Source organism: Mustela lutreola, chromosome 4, assembly GCF_030435805.1.
Source record: "Mustela lutreola isolate mMusLut2 chromosome 4, mMusLut2.pri, whole genome shotgun sequence".
Classification (NCBI taxonomy): domain Eukaryota; kingdom Metazoa; phylum Chordata; class Mammalia; order Carnivora; family Mustelidae; genus Mustela; species Mustela lutreola.
Genome location: NC_081293.1, coordinates 160,199,215 through 160,216,966, shown reverse-complemented (window position 1 = coordinate 160,216,966; position 17,752 = coordinate 160,199,215). Strand labels below are relative to the sequence as shown.

The window sequence follows — 17,752 nt, the reverse complement described above, 5'->3', positions numbered from 1 at the left end:
CGCTCGAGCAGCGCAGGGCCGCCGGGATCTCACGCCCCGCCCTTCAGCTTTCCCGGTCGTCATGACGACCGGGCGGCCCGCAACGGTGGCCGGGACCAGTCGTTGAGGCTGTGAGCCGAACTAGGGCCCTACGGACCTCGCCCGACCGGGCGGGGCCCGCGCCAGAGAGACACAGCTCCGTCCGAACAGGGACTATGAGAAAATGGTCGGGCAGACGAGGAGTAAGCTCAAAGAAGCGGCTTCAGAGCCGGCGCACTCCTCCCGCGCCATGCCGTCCAGGCGGCGACGCCGGGCCACCGGAGCCGGGGAGCCGGAGATGGAGGAGCCGCAGGCGCAGGTGGAAAAGCCGCAGCCTCCGTTGCCCGTAGGCGGGGGGAACCTGCCGGGGGGCGCCCGGGACTACTCGCCGCGGAGGACCCGAAATCCGAACGCGCAGAATTGCATGCAAATGGAGGTGGTCACAAAGACCCTCCTTCTCGGCCGCTTCCAGTTCCTCAACTGTTTGCTGGAGCAGCTCCGCGACAAGGTGCAGCAGTTGCGGAGACGGCAGCTCAACAGCAGGACCTCTCTGGCCATAGGTGAGCAGAACGGGCCGGGAGAGGCCGTGGCAACGCCGGCGGGTGCCCTCTGAGCCTGGGGTATCAGGTGGTTTGGGTGAGTCTTACAGATCAGTTTAACAAACAAGCTTAGCCGTCCTAATGACAATGTCCAAGCTCGAGAAAATTCCCGACAAGAGTTCCAGCTCCCTTTGCTCTTGTTTTAAAATATTTTCCAGGGTTTTGGGGTGTAGTGATCACCCCTTTGTCACCAACAAAATATCATTTTAGTCAGGGCAACCATTTTTCGCAGGTTTAATAATGGTGGGCAAGTATGCTCTGTTTGTATCTTAAATAAAGCAAAATAAAACGTTGCTTAATTAGTTGAAAATCTTTAATAGTGGAAATAAGGTCAAATCAGACAATATATTGTCTCATCAGACAATAAATATAAATATATATTTACTTTCATTTTGCTGTGGAACCTCACTGCCTAGATTTGGGGACTTTTCTTCTAGTTTAAGCACTTGAAAGATTTTTCTTCATTTACATTCTTCATTTTCTGTTGCTTTGAGTTAATTTAAATGTTGTTCCTGTTTCATTAGAATCAAATTTGAGCCTAGTCCTTGATCATATTGGCTACTGATAGACATTGAAACATAGAGAAATGTCTACTATTGTAAGTTGTTGTGATTTCTTTTCATCATAAGTTGACTGCTGATGTTAAAGAAGAAGGAGTCTCCACATCTGGGGTGTTGCAAATACCAGAGGAATAATAGATGGGAATTCACACTTAAGTTTTATCAGGTGTCTAACTAAGGCAATAGATAACATCCCATATCCAGAATCAGAATGCTCTTGATACAGGCCGTTTTGCTGTCCCAAACACAAGATCCTAAGCACCCATGTCTGGCACACTGAAGGCAGTGCTCAGTGAGTGCTGTGTGAAATAATGACCCAGCATATTAAGTGCTAAGAGAGTTCAGAAGAGCAAGCTAGTACTTTACGATGGGAGGTGGGAATTGAGATCAGAGAAGACTTTTAGGAAAAGGTGGGATTAGAATTGTGACATTAAGGCTAACATTTGGATGTGTGAGGCAGAGAACAAGTATTAGAGGCCAGTAGAATGGCATAATTGAAGTCAAAGAAGTCAGAAAACCTGAAGGTAAAGTAAGGTGGAAAGGAAAGATACAAAAGGAGGAAGAAGTGGAAAGGCAGTTCAAAAGGTTGGCGGGGACCAGCAGTGAAAAGTCTAATTCAAAACTTCATTTGAGGAATTTGAAATTAATTCTGTGGAAAGCACTGATTGATTCTTTAAGAAAAAATTTTTTTAAGAAGACGAAATGCAGACAAACCATAAGTGACTCTTAATCTCACAAAACAAACTGAGGGTTGCTGGGGGGAGGGGGTTTGGGAGAAGGGGGTGGGATTATGGACATTGGGGAGGGTATGTGATTTGGTGAGTGCTGTGAAGTGTGTACACCTGGTGATTCACAGACCTGTACCCCTGGGGATAAAAATATATGTTTATAAAAAATAAAAAATTAATTAAAAAAAAAAGACGACGAAATGCACATCATACAGAATTAACCATTTTAAACTCAATAATTCTGTGGCATTTAGTACATTCACAATGTTAACATTGAATAACTTTTAAAAAGAGTAACATCTGTACCCCAGTATTTATAGCAGCAATGGCCACGGTCGCCAAACTGTGGAAAGAACCAAGATGCCCTTCAACAGACGAATGGATAAGGAAGATGTGGTCCATATACACTATGGAGTATTATGCCTCCATCAGAAAGGACGAATACCCAACTTTTGTAGCGACATGGATGGGACTGGAAGAGATTATGCTGAGTGAAATAAGTCAAGCAGAGAGAGTCAATTATCATATGGTTTCACTTATTTGTGGAGCATAACAAATAGCATGGAGGACATGGGGAGATAGAGAGGAGAAGGGAGTTGGAGGAAATTGGAGGGGGAGGTGAATCATGAGAGACTATAGACTCTGAAAAACAATCTGAGGGTTTTGAAGGGGCGGGGGTGTGGGAGGTTGGGGTACCAGGTGGTGGGTATTATAGAGGGCACAGATTGCATGGAGTACTGGGTATGGTGAAAAAATAATGAATACTATTATGCTGAAAATAAATTTAAAAAAATAGGGAAAAAAAGAGTAACATCATTAACCTAACAGTGGTTTGTAAAATAGACTGGAGATGGGTGGAAAAAAGAAGGAGAAAGAAATAATTGAATACTGGAATCCAGGCAATAGTTTAATTAAGTTAAACTTAATTAAGTTAAGTTTAATCCTGAAACTTAAAATCCAGGTTTTAATGAGATTGTTAACAACAGGAATGGAGAAGAGAGGACAGAGGTGAGAGCAATGGAAGCATCTTGTGAGGACTGGGTAGGTGGTGAGGTGGAAGGAAAGAGAAAGTTTAGCAGTGAGGACTGTAGATTTGGGAATTATCCATGCAGAAGTGGATTGAAACTTGAAGATTGATTCCCAATGAAAAAAAAGTGGGCAAAACAGAGATATTTGGGAAAACCCCTTATACTTAGTGTTAAGAGATGAGAGGAAAAGGAAAAGGCAGAAAAGCATTTAAAATAGAGTGGTCAAAAGTGTGGAAGAACTGGAAGAGTTGGTGTAATAAAAGACGAAGAAATCCAAGATCCTACAGAGAGGTTTGAAAGACATAAGACTTTAAAGAGGCCATTGATGTTGCTAACTAAAATGTCATTGGTCATTTTTTTTTTAAGTTATAGGAACTTAGAAGAAAGAAGCTGGCTAAGAAGATCATCAGCAAGTGGGGGGGGGCAGAATATGTCATAGTTTGAAGGGCTTTTAGATCAATGGAAATGTTTTAAGGCTTAGGAGAATTGAAGGCTATAGAGAAAGATCTTGGGGAGAGGGTGAGATTAGGTTATACGAGAGGAAATAGTTGATGGAGCCAAGTCTTGGAATATTTGAGAAGGGTGGAATTAGAGACACAAATTTGAGAAGCTAACTGGAAATGAGAAGAGATACTTCCTTGGCTGAGATGGTAGAGAATAGAAAACAAGGATTAGTATGTACAGAAATGTTAAAAATGGATATAAGAGAAGTTGGGAGAACTTGGATCAGATGATCTCTCTTTCAATGAACTTTGAGGCTAGGTCCCTTTCAGAGGTGAGATTGACAGGATACATGCTTTTTATCACATCTTTGGAAGAGGCTGTGATAAGCACTTCGTGCATTTAGAATATTGGAATCATTACACTTTATCATTTTTTCAGGTGTGGAGTGTGGAGTCAGGGAGGGAATGAAAGACACAAGAGTATTTTGAGTATATATGGAAGGCTAGATGGATTTAGTAAGATATTTGATCTTTTCCCTTTCCTTTAACATCATTTTTAAGAGTTTTTGCCAATACATGTGATTGTCTAGAGAGTAAGAATGAGAACAGAAATATGGTTGAAATAGGATGGCATATGTATCTTAAAGCTAATGAAGCCTTATCAAAAAGGCATCTGTTTCAATTTTAGAAAAAAAGTATAGGTCTAATTTCAAAGTGGTTCAGGGTATATTACATTTTAGAAAGAGCTAACATATGTAGTGAGTATGTATTTTTTCTATAAAGAGCTAGGTAGTAAATATTTTAGGCTTCACAGGCCACATATGGTCGCCATTGCTTATTCTTCTTCTTCCATATTTGTACAACCCTTTAAAATTGTGACAAGCATTCTTAGCTTGTGGACAGTACAGAAACAGACCATGGGCTGTAGTTTGCTGATCATGGTCTTCTGAGGAAGTATTGAAGAGTGGTAGGAATGAGCCCAGGGTGGTTAGGAATATGGGGAACAAGAGCTGGAGAAGCATGATTGGGAATTTTTTTCCAAAGTTATAGTTTATTAATTTCTTTATCGATTCACATTTATTTTCTTAGTCAAGATAATTTCTTGAATTTTTGAGAGGCTAAAATTGGTGGTTTGTTAAAATGACTTGCCAAGTATATTGGGACATTAGTAGGAAGTACTATTATAAAGTCTTGGAGGGGAGACAGGACTTTAGGAATAGCTGAGTAAATTTACTGCTCCAGGATAGTGACCAAAATATTTGGAAAATTGTCAGAATCAGCTTTTCAAAACTTTGTTAACCAAAGGTTTACTCTAAAGAGCATGTATTCAAAAACATGACTGCAATTGTATAAGAACAGCAGGGTTTGTGGCATTTTAATCTGGCCTTATCCTGTGTCCCCTTCCAGTTTTACGGTATCCTTGAAAACAAGCAGCATCCCAGCAAGCAAAGGGGACAGACAGTGTTAGGAGCTCCTCAGAAACCCATACCCACAGTAGTGATCCTGTTTGACCCATCTCCACACCCTCTGATAAAGCCTCATGCTTTATCAGGCTGGGTGACTGATGAATCTCAGACCACTAGGCTGGGAGCAATCCAAACTCCATAAATAGGGACTTTCAGGTGTGCTGCTGAGGAAGTGATTCCCTGCATTTAACAATTTCTGAAGAGCCCTGGGGAAGATGGTTTAGAATGGCTTCTGTAAGCTAAAGTCACTTCTGAAAGGACTGAGCTGAGCACCGTATATATATATATGTGCTTGTTTTAAAAAATTTACATAAATAAATAGAGAATAAGAGAGAGAAGAGAGAATAAACTGAAAATCCCCTCAAAATCAAGGTCAAGGTCAAAATCATTAATGATTTCACCACTTTTTTGGCAAGTTATGTAAATGCAACATCGTCTTCCAAACTTCCCTTTGCTCCTTGAACTCCTCCCCCCACAGAGGGAAGGCACTACTCATAATTTGTTTTATGTCAGTTTGTAAATTTTTCCTATTTTATAGATAGTATTAGCTAGCCATCTTCCTGTGTCTCCTCTTCAGGAATATAACGGAATACATTTGAAATAGTTGTTTTAAAGGTATATTATAATAAAGCAGCTTTTAATGACTTTTTTTTGTTTTTCCAGCTGCCTTTGTGGGAGTTTTGCACTGGTAAGATTTGTTTCAGTTTCAAATAAATAAAAACATTTGGATTAAAAATTGACATTGCTGTTTGCGTACAATAAAACAATAGCCACTTGCTATGTGTGTAGAATGTGCACCAGGTTACACGTAATTTTTTTTAAAAAGTATGTGTAGCAAAATTTACAAAATGGATGTGTTAGAGGAATAGCACTTAGGAATTAAAATATTCTTCTGATACCAAAGAATTCACTACTTTATCCCTTTAATCTCTAGCTTTTCCTAGTGTACTTTGCTTGTTTATTTCATCTTAAACTCTTCTTTTACAGTAATCATGTGTTCTTAGTGACATAAGCTTACAGGTAACACCTGTCAATTAGAAATCAGGTAGAAATGAAAATAAAGACTGGATGTTAGTAATACAGATTAAATGAACCTTTCAGTGTGTATAATGTACCTTACTTTATACAAGTCATCTATTTGTAAAAATTATAAGTAAAATAATATTTTTCCTCTGATGTATTTTCATTTCTACCTGAGCTCAGGAATTTTTACTTTTGGGAAGTGTGTGTTCATATCCTCTTGGGACAGTGCTGCTCTGGTCATTTAGTCTGCAGGGAGATTGTGATTTTAGAACTAAGACTGTACTGGGAAGAAATATTTCCTAAAGATGTTGGTACCCTGACATACACCTCACATGTGAATCAAGGTGAGTGGAAGACAGGGTTGGTATTTGGAATTTTGTTTTCTATTTATTTGGGAACATCTATTATTTAAATGTAGGGTAGCATAGTTGCTGACTAATTTTACTTTTGTATATGCTCCCATTTTTAGTGCCTACTGCTTTTTCTTGAGTTGGACTAATCACATATTAGTGGCACTTGGCACTTGCAAGTTGATCCCTTATATGGTATTTTCTTTATTTTTAAACTGCTTTAATCTAAAGTAATTTTATTTAAAACAATGTTCCAAATGTTTTTCAACAGTGACAGAGACATTTCTAAAACCTGTTAAAATAGAATCACTTGTGAAACTTAAAAACTTGCCTCTGTTCTGACTTAGAGGCATGGAGTGGAAGGGGACCGAGAAACCACACGAGTTTAGATAAACAATTATAATTAAGAACCAAGAAGTTAAGGAATTTCAGCTATGTGCTAAACTAAATTATAAATGCCTAAAAATACACAAATTACTAAGAAAATTATAAAATTATCTCATTTATTATAAAATATATTCTTTTTCCTTTTATGATTTTTGTACTTTAATACTTAGTTAACTTACTGGTTTTGAAATGTTCTTATTCTTAGAATATGATGCTTCATTTTTTTTTCTAGGATACATTTAGTAACACTTTTTGAAAACGATCGTCATTTTTCCCACCTATCATCTTTAGAACGGGAGATGACTTTTCGAACTGAAATGGTTAGTTTCTTATAATAAATTAATTTGTAGTTTAACAATAATAAGATTATAAGGTGGACATTTATTAGGAACTGAAATGGATTTTTGTTGCACTGTTTCTCAAGCTATAACCTAGGTTTATTACGTAAATAGAAAATGTTTGGGGATTCTTTTACTTATCTCATTACCTTACCTTTCTAATGCAGACTCTTTTAATATAAAAAAGATCAATTAGAATAGCTGTGGAAGAAGGAGAGCGAAGACAACATTTAAGAAGTGATAGAGGGATACCGAATGTTATCAGAAATTGCTTGTCCTCAGCACCATTCATCTCCAGAACTTTATTACCCTGAACAGAAACTATACCCATTAAAACTAACTCTTTCCCCAGCCCCTTGTAACCTCTGTTCTGCTTTCTGTCTCTGCAGATTTGTCTAATGGAGGTACCTTAACCACGGCTTTTTAGATCTTACCCTAATATCCTCCCACTTAATTCTTTGAAAAAATGAATACATGAGCATTTGCATGGTATTTAAAGTTTTAGTGTTTTGTAGGTATTATTTCCCAAAAGAGGATATAAGATATTCTTAAATAAATTGTGTAGTTGTGGCAGAGTCTGGTCGTTGATGACAGATAATTGGATTCAGATAGCAGGTCTCTGCTTCCTTATGTGTGGCTAGGCAGTTAACCTCTGGTCCTCAGTGATCTCATCTGTTGTCTAGAAATAATGCTAGCTTTATAGGATTTTATTGACTATGAAGGGAGATAATGAATGAAGCACATTAACACAGTACTTGGCACAAAAACAATAGATGTTATTAATAAAAACATATCTCTGTATTTCTTATTTCTCTAAATAGTGGCTTATGCATATTAGATATCCTTTAGTTGTATTATTGTCTTGTCCTTATAAGCCAAAAGGAACAATCCTTATGTGAACTCATATTTTACCAGTCAAAACTCTGAGGAGTGCTCTTTCAGACATCAGTTAAAACAGAACTTCAACTTGGTAGCCTGGCATTGCTTCATCTGTTAATAATGAAGTAGTTGTATAAGCATGCATGAGTGTAGAGTTAAAAGATTATTTATTTTAATATTTTTGGGAGCATGTATTACAAACTGTGTGGCCCTTTATTTGCTTTTCGATTTTAGGAAGAAAAGCAGAAAATTGATGAAGAAAGTAATATGAAAGTAATATGAAAGTAATATGAAAAGTAATTTTAACATGCTTTCATTAATCTCTGAGTTTTAACTGAACAGCGCTTTGGCTGGCCTAATAATGTCATTATTTCCTGTGCTGGAATAATACACTAAATTAATCCCTTTCTCATTGTGTCTTGAACAACAGTAGTCAATTGACATTTATTTTGACATAACATTTGACATGTGCAGAGCTGTTAGGTGGAGCTAGGAAGTAAGTAAGTTGCAAACATTAAGTTCTGTCTCATTTTTGCTTATGATCATTGCCTGTTGTTTCTTAAGAGGTAGAAAAAAAGTAATTATCTATATGCAGAGTTGCACAAGGACATGAAGGCATCTCTGTTCATACCAGAATTCATCAGATATCAACCTCTAGACATCTCGTAATGTGGCAAAATCAGGTGTGCTGGAATTAAAAATATATTGTAGTCATGTTTTAAGCCATGGTCAGAAAAACTCCTTAAAACATTTGACTATCCCTCCCACTCTTTTTCAAACATGCAGAAAATATGAAAGAATAGCACAGTGGTAACCTGAAAAGGCCTGCCTTTTGTTGAGCCCAACAATGTAGTAGCAAGGAGAAATAGGACGTCTTATTGATTTTTCCTTTTATTCAGAAGAAATTGTTCAAAAATTTTCATATTTAATTAAATCAACAATTTGTGCATTTTAAGGGACTTTATTATTCCTACTTCAAGACCATTATTGAAGCACCTTCATTTTTGGAAGGACTGTGGATGATAATGAATGACAGGCTTACTGAATATCCCCTTGTAATTAATACAGTGAAACGCTTCCATCTTTATCCAGAGGTGAGTGCTATTTGGGGAAAAATATTTGTGGAATGATCCTTTTTTATTGTAAAAATAGTAAATACAGTGATGTTATAAAAAGGAGGGAACCTTTAAGGCTTATTGATTGTATGTGTCCTTATAGTTGGGCAGAGTATCAAAAATTCCTCTTAAATTTTAAAGATGCCAGAAACTGCTTACATAAAGTCAAAGGAAGAAATCTAAGAAGGGTTGCTCATTTTTCAGTTTGTTCAGCTTTTTACTTGTTAGGATGGAGTTGCAACTAATAAGCTTCTTAGATGCTGAACTTGAAAACTTTGTATTTCATTCATAATCAACTTAGTGTATATTTTTATTTCCCTTGAGATTTTCTATTTGATTCAAGGATTTAAAAAAAAAAAATTTTTTTTTTTTTTTAAATTTTAAGTAATCTCTACACTCAGTGCAGGGCTTGAACTCACAACCCCAAGATCAAGAGTCCCATGCTCTATCAACTGAACCAGCTAGGGGGCCCCTTGCATCATGGATTTTTAAAAGTGGTTTTTTTTTAGTTCCCAAGTATTGGGAGATATCCTGTTTATTTTTGTGTTACTAATTTTTGGCTTAAATTCATTGTGTTTAGGGTGCCTGGGTGGCTCAGTTGGTTAAGCGACTGCCTTCTACTCAGGTCATAATCCTGGAGTCCTGGGATCGAGTCCCTCATTGGGCTCCCTGCTCAGCAAGGAGTCTGCTTCTCCCTCTGACAACCTCCCCTCTCATGCTCTCTCTCACTGTCTCTCTCTCAAATAAATAAATAAAATCTTTAAAAAAATTCATTGTGTTTAGAAAATATACTTTGTATCATTTTGATTCTTTTAAATTTATTGAGGTTTGTTTTATGGCTCAGAATATGGTTCATCTTGACATATTCTGTGAGCACTTGAAAAAGCTCATTTCATGTTGTTATTGAGTAAAGTATTTTATAAATGTTGACTAGATCCTGTGCAATGATAGTGGTGGTGATATTTTCTGAATCTTTTTGATTTTCTGTCTAGATAATCCATCCATTGTTGGGAGAGGGATACTAAAGTCTCCAACTATAGTTCTGGATTCATCTATTTCTCCTTTTAGGTCTGTCAGTTATTCTTCATATATTTTATAACAGTGTGTTCAGTACACGTGCATTTAGGGAAAAGTTTTCAATTAGCAATAATCGCGCCTCGGATAAACCTCATTGGCTACGATACAGTACACGTGCATTTAGTATTGCTACATCCTCTTGTTAGATTTTTATCAATGTATAATAACCCTACCCACTTTGATTATAATTTTGTTTGCCTTGAAGTCTAATTTTTTTATAGTAACAAACTTTTTTCATTTGATTAATATGTACATGATATGTTTTTTCATCCTTCTATTTTCAACCTGGCTTTATCATTATATTTGAAGTCTGTTTCTTATAGTTGAGTCATGTTTTTTAATCTGTCTATATTATATTTTTATTTGTTATATTTTATGACTTATACATATGTAATTATTAATCTGCTTCAGCTTCAGTCTTTTATTTTTTCTGCTTATCTTTAATTTTTCATTTCTCTCTTCTTTTCTCTGCCTTCCTGTGGGTTATTTGAAGATTTTTAAATTCTATTTTATCTATCCTTTTTGAATGTATCTCTTTATGTAGTGTTTTTAGTGGTGGTTGTAGCTATGTATTAGAAATATTACCTATACATAACTTCTACAGTCTATTGCTGTTATCATTTTACTAGTTCAAATAAGTACAGAAACCTTATCTGTCTTTTACATCTCTTTACCCTCATTGCTTCTCGGCCTTTTCGCTAATATCAAGTGTACCTCTCTTTACCCTTCCCCTTTTATAATATAATCATCTTAAATATTTCCTGTACATCCATTTAATACCACATCAGACAGTACTATGATATTCCTTTTAGTCTTCAAACTTATTTTTACTCAAGAACTTGGGACGCCTGGGTGGCTCAGTGGGTTAAGACTCTGCCTTCGGCTCAGGTCATGATCTCAGGGTCCTGGGATCAAGCCCCACATTGGGCTCTCTGCTCAATGGGGAGCCTGCTTTCCCCTCTCTCTCTGCCTGCCTCTATGTTTACTTGTGATCTCTCTCTGTCAAATAAATAAATAAAATCTTTGGGAAAAAAAACTGAAGACGTTTATCTTATCTATTTTTAAAATTTCTTCCTTATGTTCTAAGATGCCATCTTTTATCATTTCATTTCTGTTTAGAGAATTTTCTTTAGCCATTCTTTTAGGCTAAGTCTGCTGGAAACATACTTTACTAGTTTTGTTTCATCTTTTATGTCAAACTCCCTTTAATTCTTGAAGGTTATTTATTTATTTATTTATTTGCCAAATATAGGCTTCTAGGTTGGCAGTTTTTTTCTTTCAGCATTCTGGTCTTTCACAGCTTCTGATGTGAAATCTATTGCCAGTTGAATTGTTTTTCTCCTTTAGGTAAGATTTTTTTTCTTCCTTGTTGCTATTTTATATATCTACCTACTTATTTATTTATTTATATATTTTAGTTTTCACAAGTGTTCACGAATGTGATGTTTAAACATTTTAAAAAATGTGATTTGTCTTGGTGTGGATTTCTTTGTTTTTTATTCTATTTTTGTTTTGCTCAGCTTTGGTTTCTTATTTTCTCTTTCCAAGACTTTAGTGAGAACAAATATTAGATCTTTTCTTATAGTCCCAGAGGTTCCTAGGGAACCTTATTTATTTATTTATTTATCAAATCTGTTTTTTCTGTTTCCCAGATTTGGCAAATTCTATTGCTTTGTCTGCGAGTTCTTGGATTATTTTCCTCTATCTCTTCAATCATCAGTTAAGCCCATCCATTGAGTTTTAGTTTTGGTTATTGTATTTTTCAGTTCTGAAATATTTGGTTGTTTCTTTCTTATCTTATATTTCTTTCCTGAGACTTTTTGAGTTTTTGTTTCTAGCACATTCATAATTTCTAATTGGAGCAATTATTCTAATTTTTTGTCATCTCATTGTTGGAATCTCTTTTTTTTTTTCATTCAGTTTGAAATCTTTATAGTTCTTGATATGATGAGTGAGTTTCATCATATTGGACATCAATGTCCATCAGCTGATGGATATTTGAACATTATTTTATGAAACTGTTTTTTTTTAAACCTTAGTTTTAAGTGGCCTTCTTTGGCATCACTCCAGCAAAGAAATGAGGATGTCTGCCATCTAGTTATTGCCAGATGGGTATCGAAGTCCTGGTTTCTCTCCCAGCCTCTGCTGATCCCAAGGTAGAGGTATTTATTCCTCATTACCTTTGAGTGAGATCAGAGTTCTGACCAACTCTGATCTCTACAGATACCACTGTGTGGATAGCCTGGTTACCCCAGAGTGGTAATGAAAGCCCTGACTCCTTACTAGGTCTCCTCTGACATTAACATACTGGGAAGGGGAAAGAATGGCTTATTGCTGGTTGGGGTATAAGTCCAAGCTCCTCACATAGTCTATACTGACACCATGGAGATAGAGAGCTTCTGTTGGCTTTCTGTTGCAACATCTTAGTGGGTGAATTAAGATGACTTGTTAAAAGCTTAGAGAAGGTTGAAGTCCAGGTTCCCAATTTAAACTTTGTTAGTGGGGGTGAGACCTTATAGGTTTTTGTTGTCTTCTGTGGTATTTGCGTGAAGAGAGAATATTGTTTATAACATTTTTATGTATTCCCAGGCTGCTAATTTCCTGGAACTTTAGGTAGAGAGAACAGGCTTTTGTCAGTCTTTTTTTGTGTCTGGTTTGTTAGGTATTTCTGGTTGTCAGGATCTTTAACTCCAAATCTCAGAAAATGAAGTAAAAATAAAGTCCAGAAAACACATCACCATGTTGTTCTTTGGGTCCTAAGATCCCTAGGTGGTTTGCCTTCTCTCTACATTTCAGGGTCTTCTTATGTTTGATTTATATAATTTCCAGGAGAAACAACAAAAAGTATATCTACTCCATCTCCCCCAAAGCAGAAATTCATATTATTTAACTATTTATATATTGCTTTTCATTTTTGTTCTGTTCAAGTTATTTTCTAATTTCCCATATGATTTTTCTCTTTGATCTATTGGATATTTGGTATTATGTTGCTTAATTTCCAAGTAGTTGGGTGTTTCCCAGATTTCTTTATTTAAATTTCTTTTATTTATGTTTTTTAGAAAGGGAAAAAAGACAGGGGAGGGGTAGAGGGAGAGGGAGAGAGACAATCTTAAGCAGGCTCTGTGCCCAGTGTGGAACATGACATGGGACTCGATCTCATGACCCTGAGATCCTGACCTGAGCTGAAATCAAGAGTCAGATGCTTAAAGGACTGAGCCACCCAGGTGTCTTTCCCTTTTTTTATTCTGTAAGTATTTTTCAAGGTAATTTTCAGTAGTAATGACTGTGTAGTATACACCTAAGATCTAAGATGAAGGAAGCTGTTTTCTGCACCAGCTTTCTTTGTATCCCAGCTACACTTCAGAGACACTCTTCTGTTCTTGTTTCCTGTTATGACTGTCTGTAGCACCCTGGTGAAGTACAAAAGTTAAAAGACAACTGATTTCTTGAATCTTCAATTTTAGTTAATGTTGACTTATTCTGTGTATGTAAGATGAGGATTTATTACACTAGTTTAGGGCTATTTTTAGAACTTTAGTAAAACACTTGTTTCTTGTCCCATTATTTTCTAACAGTATGTTCTCCAGGACATGAGCTAATTTTTTTTTCTTTTTACTTATTCAAAGATACTGAATAATTAGCAGTTTTCAATCTGCTTAATGTTATGGAAGAGTAATCATGATAACATAAATAGATAGTATCATAAAGGATGAAGCAAGAAAGAATCATTCAGTCTTATTTCACATTGCATAGATACAGTATGGAGAAAATCTAGTTATGCTTGCAACCTGATATGGTACTTCAATGTTGAAATGAATGTCCATACTTTTTGTGTTCATAAGGAGATTAATTTTTCCCAAAGATAAAGAGTTAAATTTGGAATAATATATTTTGAAAAGGCAAAGCATTTAAGGCTTAACTACATGCCGGCATGTAAGCTCTAATCCCCCAGCACTCCTGCAAGATGGTTATTGTTAACATCATTTTAGAAATGAGGTGGCCAAGTTTCAAAGGTTGAAGGATTTCTTTGAGGATATCCAAAGAGTCAGAGGATAACAGAGTCAGAATTTGAGTTCATTTCTGACTTTAAAGCAGTGCTTTCTTATTATATCATGCTAATTTCCAGAAAGGAATATAATTCTAAATTTAGAACATACATTTAATATGGTAAGTTTTTATACATGGATGATAAATACGTAAGAATATATATTACAATTTTTTATATAAGGTCAAGTTTGTAAAAGTGATAAAATAATAAATTTATACTTTTTGTTCATGGATAGATGTTTATGATGTTTGGTGTTGTGTATTACATTAACATCTTATGTAATATTATTGAAAACTAGATATAGCTATGTGTTTTTTACATACCAAGGGGAAGAATGGAGGGGTGATGACCAACATATTAAAAATAGTGCTGGGTGGTTTTTGCTTTCACTTTGAACTCTATTTTTATTTTATTTTTTATTCTTTTCCCAATGATCTTGCATTATTTTTCCCAAATCTATAAATTTTTCCCAATTTTTTGTTGTTTTCTATTGTTGTTCTTTTCCCTTTTCTTTAAACTTCACAAAGTGGTTTGCAGAATGGGAAGAATTGGTTAATTAAACCTGTTTGGTCAAAGTTTTAATGGGCACAGGAGCTATTATTTCATATGTAGTTGGTTTTATATTTTTTAGTCTATGTAGCAAATAAATTCAATAAATGAAATGTTATGAAATATTCCTATAAATCATTGTATTTTTCTGTTAATCACCATCATGTTTTAATTATATGCTAATTACCTATTTTATAGCTACTGTTATTTATGTTATAGAATTGATGACAAGAATATATTGCAGAGATGGTGATCATAACAAATTTTTGTAGATGTTCACTAATTCACTAATTAGTAATATATAACTTTAGTTTATTGTGTGTGTGTGTATATATATATATATATATATATATAATTTTTAAATGATGGTTTTCCAAGTGAAATGATTTAAATAATCTTGTCAAAATTTATAATATCAAAGGAAACCATTATAAAATAGTATTTTGGAAAAATTATTATGAAGATAGGATCTTTTCTTCTATCACCTTTTTTTGTTTTTGTCTTTGTAGGTGATTATAGCCTTCTGGTATCGCATATTTGTGGGAATAATGAATTTATTTGGGCTAGAAGCTAAGACCTGCTGGAATGTCACCAGAGTAGAACCTTTAAATGAAGTTCAAAGCTGTGAAGGCATGTTTCTTTCTAAAATGTTGCTTTTTGGTCATTAATTGTATATATGTACATAAATGATATTTATTAAGTTGTTACAAAGTTATAGGTTAGTATTTGCTCTTGGGATCAGGTTGACCCAGGTAGACACGCACCTCACCCTCATAGAGTTTACACATAGGAAGAGGATTGGTAGTTATACTTGTGATGGATATTACAAGTAAGAAAATGAGGTTGTTAAGGTTAGCAGTAAGGGAGAAGTATCTAAAGAATAGGAACAAGAATATTCAGAAGTCCCAAGATGAGAGAAAACTGAAAAAAGGCTAGACTTCTGGGAGCAGAGAAAGAGGGAAAAATGTGAAACGATACCGGGCATGTAAGCGAGGGTCAGAAAAGGGAAGGCCACTTGCAGACTAAGATTTTCTCTTTCATTGAGGAATTTTCACAAGTTAGTATTTTAAAAACATTATTTTGCCAGATATATGGAAAAGATATTAGTAAAAGACAAAAGTGGGTTCATTGATAACAGGGGGAGACTGGTATGCTCTCAGCAGCTGACTGCAGGACAAATAACTGGGAAATGCAATATTTGGGAGATTTTAGAAGCAGAATTGACAAGATTTGGTAATCGATTGTTGAGAGAGGGGAAGGAGGGTGAAGTCATGTAACACTGGTTTCTGGCTTAAGTAATTGAGTTTCTTCAAATGGTAAAGGCATTTTAAAAGTAGCAGGTTTGAATTGCTACAGTAGTTTGAAGTACCTGGGAGACCTCAAAGTGGAAATGTCAAGAGACCACCTGCCTGGACACATATAGAAAGTAGAAAGTTCTGGTCTGACTCCAAACCTGGAGTCATCTGTGTACAGACGATCATTGGAGCCTTGGAAGTATAAGAACTTCCTTAAGGTTTCTCGTATGAGACCTGGCAATTTTTGGATGGAGTCTTTAGGGTTTTCTATGTAAAGCACATTATCTGTGAAGAGAGAGAGTTTTACTTCTTCTTTTCCAATTTGGATGCTCTTTATTTCTTCTGTTGTCTGATTGCTGAGGCTAGGGCTTCTAGTACTATATTGAACAGCAGTGGTGAGAGTAGACATCCCTATAGTGTTCCTGACCTTAGGGGAAAAGCTCTCAGTTTTTCTTCATTGAGAATGATATCTTCTGTGAAAAGCATTTCATATATGGCTTTTATGATATTGAGGTATGTTTCCTCTATTCCTACATTGTGGAGAGTGGCTAAAACTAACAAGTCAGGAAACAAATGTTGGCAGGGATGTGGAGAAAGGGGAACCTTGTTACCCTGCTAGGAAGAATGAAAGCTGGTGCAGCCACTCTGAAAGACAGTATGGGTGTTCCTCAAGAAGTTGAAAATAGAGCTACCCTATGACCCAGCAATTGCACTACTAGGTATTTACCCCCAAAACACAAATGTTGTGATCCAAAGGGGCACCTGCACCCCAATGTTTATAGTAGCAATGTCCACAATAGCCAAACTATGGAAAGAGTCCAGATGTCCACTGACAGATGAATGGATAAAGAAGATATAGTATATATATATACACAATGAAATATTACTCAGCTATCAAAAAGGATGACATCTTACCATTTCCATCAACATGAATGGAACTGGAGGGTATTATGCTGAACAAAATAAGTCAATGAGAGAAAGACTATTAAATGGTTTTATTTATGTGTAGAATTTTAGAAACAAAACAGAGTATCAGAAGGGAAAGAGAGAGAAAAATAAAACAAGACAAAATCAGAGAGGGAGACAAACCCTCTTAAGAGACTCTTGACTATAGGAAACTAACTGAGGGTTGCTGGAGGGGAGGTGGAAGAGATGGGTTACCTGGGTAATAGACATTAATGAGGGCACGTGATGTAATAAGCATTGGGTATTAATATGCAACTGATAAATTACTGAACTCTGCAACTGAAATAATGATACACTATGTGTTAACTGATTGAATTTAAATAAAATAAGTAAAAATATTTTTAAAGAATTTTTTAAGGAGAATATGCAGACCAAGAAAAGAAGAGGGCCTATGACAGAACTTAAGGTGATCCAACAGGGAAGAGGGGTGGTGTGTCATGAAGTTATTACAACAGATTGAAAAGGAATGGTCAGAGAAGTAGAAGGAATCACAAAAGCCAGCCTTCAGATCTTGGCTCTATCAGTTATACCTGAATAATTTTTAGCAAGCTATTTAAATTTTCTGTGTTCTGTTATCTTAGTCAGTAATATTTTCTTACCCACACAGGTTTATACATGGGATATATTAAGAATTCAGGTTTGTCCATACATAGTAATGGATCAAATAACTAGGTCATCTCATGTAGACTAAATGTGCTCCTTGACGTCAGGGGCCATATCTTATTCATCCTAAAACCTAGCAAAGGATAAAAATAATGCAGTAGGTTTTCTCCTGTAATGCAGGCAGTGACTCCACAGAGAGTTCTAGACACTGAACAATAGCATCACCTAAACAAAGTGAAGCACCAACTAATCATTACAGTATAATAATACCTTAGGTGAG

General features: G+C 35.8%; 1 protein-coding gene and 1 pseudogene across 2 annotated transcripts in view; one reads left to right on the top strand and one right to left on the bottom strand.

The window, feature by feature from the left end:
• Window positions 1-30: 30 nt before the first annotated feature.
• The window catches only part of DPY19L2 (dpy-19 like 2), a 92,384-nt gene continuing 74,662 nt past the window's right edge, over window positions 31-17,752 (top strand). For both annotated transcript variants that reach the window (XM_059171548.1, XM_059171547.1), the window contains exons 1-5: window positions 31-578; window positions 5,506-5,530; window positions 6,835-6,922; window positions 8,776-8,913; window positions 15,118-15,238. In XM_059171548.1, coding sequence (XP_059027531.1) covers window positions 203-578; window positions 5,506-5,530; window positions 6,835-6,922; window positions 8,776-8,913; window positions 15,118-15,238 — 748 coding nt within the window. In that variant the 5' untranslated portion in view covers window positions 31-202. The remainder of the gene's footprint in view (window positions 579-5,505; window positions 5,531-6,834; window positions 6,923-8,775; window positions 8,914-15,117; window positions 15,239-17,752) is intronic.
• Window positions 10,008-10,137, bottom strand: LOC131830879 (U4 spliceosomal RNA; annotated as a pseudogene).